Source organism: Chaetura pelagica, unplaced genomic scaffold (assembly GCF_000747805.2).
Source record: "Chaetura pelagica isolate M959 unplaced genomic scaffold, ChaPel_1.0 scaffold505, whole genome shotgun sequence".
NCBI classification, from domain to species: Eukaryota; Metazoa; Chordata; class Aves; order Apodiformes; family Apodidae; genus Chaetura; species Chaetura pelagica.
The window spans coordinates 63,965-70,884 of record NW_009953211.1 but is presented as its reverse complement, the minus strand read 5'-3'; the positions used below and the strand labels follow the sequence as shown (position 1 = coordinate 70,884).

Below are 6,920 nucleotides of genomic sequence, written 5' to 3'. Positions count from 1 at the left end.
GGTGTGGGTAGAGCGAGATGACACAGGGGGATGGCGTCAGGGCGCTCATTTCTCAAGCCACCCAGCCACCCTGTAGGCTCTGGCGCTAAAAGCCACACTGCCACCACCACGCTGTTTTCCTTTTAAATTGGGGTTTTATTGTCAGTGCAGGGGGGTTCGAGTGTCCCCTGTACACTCGGCTGCAGCACCGCGGGCTGCCACACCACGTCTCTGCCCCCAGGAAAGGAGGCTGTGGCCACAAGCCTGCGTGTTGGGGGCAAACACTGCTAGCTGCCAGGTAGGCTGGGCTCTTCTGCATCCCCAAAAGATCACTTGGGTCTGCTCTAAACATCCATACAAATACAACACAATTCCACAGTTAGATTACAAATACCACAGTGTGTCCTGTCCAGCTTCTGTTGCTTCCAAGATTGTTTCCAGCCCATGGACAAGGCTGTTGGGAGTGGTACAGTGCAGGTACTCTGCCATGGCTCAGTGCAACCACTATACATTCATTCATCAGTGAGATGTGTCTGGAGGAAGCAGCACCCAAGACACAATGTAAATGCGCTCATCCCAGCCCCCACATCAACCTCACGGAGGCACAGATGTCTGTGAGGTCCAAGAATAGTACTTGGTGTTTATTTTTGTGGCTGTGTCTTGTTCATCAATCTTATCCTGACTGACTCTAGAACTATCCAACCCATCATTAGCCCTGTACCAGCTCCCAGGCCTTTCTCATCCAGCAAATCTGATGTCCCCATCCATCCATCCATCCATCCAGCCATCCATCCATCCATCCATCCGTCCGTCCGTCCGTCCCTCAACAGCCAGGGAACCAACATTACGCTGCAGGCTTTAACCCTACAGGGCATATAGGCTCCAACTCATGCCAGTTTCTCGAGTGCTCCTGAGCTTTCCTAGTTCAGCAAGTGGAAAGCAGAGCTGACTTCCACAGTGCATTTCAAAGCTGCTGCCTGCCAGCAGCACATCTCTATAAATGCACTGTCTTTGCAAGCACATGCACAAGTTCACTTTCAAACACAGCAGTAGTAAAATAAAAATAATCACTGAAAACTGCTGACAAACAGGAAAAACACCCTGAAATCAGGACAGTAAAGAGTTCTTTCTGGAGTGACCCTTTCCTACAGTGACTTGAGCACAGTACAAGCACATTGTACAGGTATATTCCAAAAAGCTGTGTTTTTCTCATAGAGATCACAGTTGTCCTGCAGAGTCCTGGTTTTCCTTCAACAATTAGGAAGTGTTATGTCAAGTTGAATGCAGATGCTCTCAAATCAAGGTTTATCTTTCAGATACTGCACTTTGCACTGTAAAAAAGAGCTAGCCATCAAGGGGACTTGGCAAGGGGAGGGAGGAAAGGGGACCTTATGACCTCCCAAAGGACTCCAGAAGCCAAAAGCAGGCCCTTCCAACAGGTTCTGTGTTTGGCTTCCAAAGCAAACAAACAAACAAAAAATTCCCAAAAGTCACCTTCAAGGAGCTTTAGTACTGCAGTCTATTGAGTGAGTCAATATAATGAAAAGTGGCTCCCAATGCCCAGCTGGTTTCAACATTGTCGATTTTCTGGGCAAGCTGGAAAAAAAAACAACAAACACAAAGCAACAAACAACAAAGTTAAACCACAACTGCCTGGGAGAAGGAAGAGCATGCAAGGTGAACACAGTGCTGAAGGTTATCACAACCAGTTGATCACCATCATGGGGACAATGTCCCTCCACCCTCAATCACAGAGCATGTGTTGTAGCAAGAAGGCAACTCAAGGACTGAGCTACCAGCATGACAAACTACTGCCTTGGCACACTCCTACCTGCTCTCCCTAAGTTGTGCCTTACCTTAAAGACTTGGCTCTTGGGGAAGCCCAGTTCTTGCAAGAGGAAGGTGATGTACGTGAGGTCCATGCAGAGAAAAGGGCTGCTTCCAGGGCTGATTTCCATGGTCTTACATACTAAGGAGAAAGAAAACAGTGTCTGAATTGCACACTGCATGCTCAGCCCAGCTTTGAAAAACCTCAGACGAACCCATGAAACACCTCTTGTCCACTGAGTTGCGCAGTGAGGGAACCTATTCCAATGGGGTTGAAATGACATGCACACATTAGCAGAAGTACAAAAGCTTTGGCACACTGGAAGGAAGTTTTAAGGCCTTGTGTCTCTCCCCTAAGACAGCTGAGTTTCTTGTCTCTCTCTGGAAAAGGATGAAAAGGGCCTTGAAAGCCTTTACAAATCTCAGCAACCTCAGGTGTGCTATGTTTCTTGAGCATAAGCACTCAACAGATGTTGACAAAACCAAAGAAAAAGGGAACGGGGAAGGGAAAGTGAAAGGGAAAAGGCAAGAGGAAGAGGAAGGGAAAGGGAAAGTGAAAGACAAAATAAACCCCACTTCCTTTCTTAGGATGAATTACACAAATGGCAGCCCAGAAATCAGAACTGCAACAATTCTGCAGTCACGCATCAAGCTTACCAAAAAGCCCCAAGTGAGTTTGATCAATGCCCGAGTTTGTGATATTAAGAAAATAACATTTATATTTGTAAATCTGTGTAGACCATTTTCTCTGCAGCTGATGAAGCAAAAAGCTATGAAGTTTTGGGTTTTTTTGCTTTTCTGATTAACAGCCGAGCATATGAACAAATCTTGAGACAAAAAGAAAAATGAAACCAGATTAGAAGAGGTTATGTTACAGGATGAGAACTCTCACAACTGTTTTGAAAGTATGATTCCAGGACAACTGTTGACTGGCAAGTTTATTAGGAATTCTTGAGAGAGTCTTGAAATGTAAGAATTTTAAGATGCTTGTAAAAGTAATAATTAATATAAAAACAGCTGGGATTTTCAGAAATAAGCATAAATCTTGGCAAGATGCTATGGCAAGAGGTGCTCAGTATTTACTTCAAAGTTCAGGCTTCTTAGCGTGTCACACATTTGCCACCTGGGTATGAATTTACACACAATTACTATGTGTAATTGTATTTTACTCACTGTATTTGGCTGCAATTTCAAAGTCCTCAACGGTTAAGCTTCCTCCATTTTCTTTATCTAAAAGAGAAGAAAATGTAGTATTTTATGGGTTTTGTATAAAGGCAATTGTAAATTCAAGTAATAATTTTTTTTTAAATCAAAACTTGAGCCACTGAAAACAGTAACAAAACTGACATTTCATAGGTAGAAGAACCTTTGAAAGATTCTTCATATAGATTGAAAAGCCTCATTTTTTAAAGAACTTTAGCTTCATTTCCTAAATAAACATAGCTTAAAGAAACAGACTCTCTCATCTTGTCCCCATTATTTATGCTGCCCTGCCCTGCAATGCCTGAACACAGTTGGCAGCTTTGACCAGATCTGACAGGGCAGTGGTGCTCTGTAACATATTAAATCTGAAATTATTTGTAGAACAAAGTGGCTGAGGAAGGGGGTATGTTTATCCAAATTAGCTTGAGATCTCATCAGCTGCTTTCTACCACCAAACATGACAGCCTTCTATAGACCAGCATACCACTGGGAAAGAGGTAGGATGCATTCTGAATATATGTGGAATTATCTGAAAACCTTAATTTCGTCTAAAAAGTGCAGTGAAGAAAAAACACACAGCCCAGGATTACATTACTGCTTTACTGCCCAACACATTTATCATTATGAGGGCTTTTTTTCTCTTTTGGGTTGTAGAGTTAATTAGACAACAACCATTTTTGAAATGCAGTTTGTTTAGAGGCCATTACCAGAAGTTGCAGGTGCTGTTTCACTGCCCCTTTTCCTCCTCTATAGAAATGAAACAGCATTCAATACTCAGCTGAGATCAATGCAGCAGAGCAGTGTAACAAAAGACTAAGTTACACAAGAGCTTAGTAAAGCATTGTGACATGTAGAAGTGTCACCATTTCTTCCATGACTTGTCATTTAAAATTAATTAAAACGTACCTATGAGTCCAACCTCTGCTGCACGGTCATAGTAGTAGGAGAAAGTGTAAAAGTCCAAGTCCTTCACTTCCTCAGCTTTATGCACTTTTTTGAAGAGCATCTTTGCCACTTTGTTAGAACAGGACTCATACAGAGGCTCACCTAAAAGAAGGCAAAGAAGGACAGCAAATTAAAGGCAGGGAGTTAAACATGCATAGAATTTATAAATTTATTTAGGATCTGCCAGGAAACAGGGCTCCTCTTGGCATAATAGCACTTTGTAAGCTCTTCACAGGGAACTGAAATCTGTATCTTCTTCCAGGGGCAACACTTACCATCCTCAGGTTGGGACTAAGTATGCAATGGATCAGAGATGGACAACATCATTTGAGGCAGAAGGATTTTCAATGACCTGTTCAGGGCTGGCTAAACTCCATCTGCATAACTACGAGCAGCTTTACTGGCTGCACAGACACATCATGGCACAAGAGGAAAAAGAGCTGCAGAATCTCTTTAACAGCAGGTCAAGAGGAGCCAGACATAACAGTAAACAGAGAACCCTAGTGTATTTGCAAGAGGCTGAGAGTATAACATCTACCCTGCTAATAGCATGCTGGCCCAGACAGGAAGCATGATAAATCACTATACCTGCCTTCTGTCCTTTAATTTTGTACACTATCTCAGCATGTTGCCATTCAGATTTGAAGCCAGGTGGTAAACAAGGGCTGATTAATTCCTCCCCTTCTCCTACTGCAGAAGTAAAACGAAAGCCACATTAGGGAAAAACATAAGGAGTTAATTTCAGATCCCTCAGCCCCAGCCCTGCTCCACACCATCCCACGGCCTCAGCCAGGCACCACCACACCCCAGTCGTGGCTCAGATGTCCCATGCTCCCCAACAACTAGCAAGAATCCAGGCCTCCTGGGATCTAGCAGTGTCACCCCATGCATTTGCCTCAAACGCACCCAGTCATGGTGACAGGAGTCCACATACCACTCAGGAACCTTGAGCCCAGTGGGAAGGGGACAGACAACTCCTCCCCCCACAACATACTGTATGCTCAGAGCCATGACTTGAGGAATGCCCATAACTTACAGGGTTTTCCCTCAACTCCTCCTAAAATGGCAAGCCTTGCTGACATCAGCCCGAGTCCCAGGTAACTGCAAAGGGATAAAAGCCTCTGTGAACAACAAACATCATTCCTCTGATACTCCACTGACAACTTGGCTGGGACATGCCAGTCTCCTCTACGTGGTCCCAGCAAAATAGCTTGAATCAATAGCTAATGCACATATGGGGATCATTGTGACAACTCACTCTCATATTACCCTCATCCCGAAGGATAGCCTGTCTTTGAAAAAGCACAGGTAATACCTGTTGATGTTAATCTGGCTCCTGAATAAATGAGAATGCTAAAGGCATTTCTCTAATCTTTCTCCTACCCTCCTCAAAGGCAGCACAGACTCCAGTACACAGAACAAACTCTTTTTGAGCCCAAATACACCCCACAGCCAACCTAGGTGGCAAGAAGCTGCTTCCCTCTCCCCAAAACACTGGGAGCAGGGCAAGACAGTGAGGAGGAAGGAATGGCAGAGACAAAGCTCTATGAACTGACTGTAACCCTCATTCTCCTATGCCACCTGGTGGTGAGGAGGTAGAAGAATTGGGCGTGAAGCTGAGCCTGGGAAGAAGGGAGAGGTGGGGAAAAGGTAGATTTGATTTCTTTTTGTATTTCTATTATCCTACTGTTTAATTAGCAATAAGTTAAATGAACTTATCAAATTGGTTTTGCCCACGATGGTAAATGGTGAGTGAGCTCCCCATCCCTACCCTGACCCATGAACTTTTTGTCATAGTTTCTTCCCCTTGTCCTGCTGATGGAAGGAGAGTGATAAAGTGGCTTGGTTGGCACCTGGCGGGCAGCCAGGGTCAATACACCCCAAGGACATGATTCGGGCTTCTCCACTTCTTCCCAGCACTCATTTGTAAGAAAGCCACTACAGCAAAACATCTAGATCTCACTGGCTTCACAGAAAGCTTCTAGCTGCACAGTAAGCTCTCTTTCCTTTCTGTATGAATACAGCTTGTAGGTGTTGTTAAACATCTGAAATGAAGTTGTATGGCCAGCTGGTGATGTCTGGAGAGTTGCCTGGAGAGGGAAAAAGATGTCACTGCAAGGTTTCTGCCAGCAGCAGTAAACATCAACAACACAATCTTCCAAAATATTAGGAAAAGCATGAAACAAACCTAGCATAGTTCAGAGAGAAACGATGAATTTGCAAGGATTTTTATTTGTCCACTGGTACACAAGATAACCACAAAACCTGGACCTAAAAGAAGTGTCATCACATGACAGTCTAAACTGGTTACATTTCTATTTGTATCCACATCAAATTTATGTATAAAAGAATTATTTTAATTATAAAGGAATCCTTATTACAGGTCTTTACTGCTTTTGTCAAGAGGTTTCAGCAACTGCCTCTTCACATGAACCCTACTAGGGAAAACTGTGTGTAAAATACTATGAAAGCCAGGCACACACTGCCTTCCTACTCCAGTGAACTCAGCTGTCAACTTCCACAAGCCAGAGGAAAAGCACATCACTGTGCTTGCCAAAGAACAGAGTGAGGACCAGCCTATGGTCTGAAGAAACACAAGGGTAATTATGGAAAGCACTTTGCAGCCTCTTCACAAAGCACCAGCACAGCCAGTGCTTTTGTGGGGAGCAAAGCTCAGGCCAGGAGCAACTATTCATGTTCCTCATATCTTAATACCATCTCCAGAATTTCCACATCCCAGACTCCTCACATTCCTTGTCATTCTGCTATAAAAGCACAATGTCTTGATTAGCCCAGGCTGGGACACTAGATACAGCACCCAAACCCTCTGCTTTCGTGTACTGTGAACAGTAAAGCTACTCTCCTCTCCACTCAGGCCAGAGCCTTATGACTCCACATCCTCAGGGCTTCCAGCTCACAGATCATCTATAAAAATGCCACAACAGGAAGCTGAAATGACAAATCAG

The 6,920-nt window shown here is 44.0% G+C and overlaps 1 protein-coding gene across 1 annotated transcript in view; it reads right to left on the bottom strand.

Moving 5' to 3' along the window:
* Window positions 1-1,485: 1,485 nt before the first annotated feature.
* ENTPD6 (ectonucleoside triphosphate diphosphohydrolase 6 (putative)) overlaps window positions 1,486-6,920 on the bottom strand; it is a 13,218-nt gene continuing 7,783 nt past the window's right edge. Inside the window, exons 7-13 of the mRNA XM_009997556.1 lie at window positions 5,968-6,044; window positions 4,991-5,058; window positions 4,543-4,644; window positions 3,916-4,056; window positions 2,980-3,036; window positions 1,836-1,948; window positions 1,486-1,575 (exon numbers count right to left, since the gene is read on the bottom strand). Of these exons, the coding sequence (XP_009995858.1) occupies window positions 1,486-1,575; window positions 1,836-1,948; window positions 2,980-3,036; window positions 3,916-4,056; window positions 4,543-4,644; window positions 4,991-5,058; window positions 5,968-6,044 (648 nt within the window). The remainder of the gene's footprint in view (window positions 1,576-1,835; window positions 1,949-2,979; window positions 3,037-3,915; window positions 4,057-4,542; window positions 4,645-4,990; window positions 5,059-5,967; window positions 6,045-6,920) is intronic.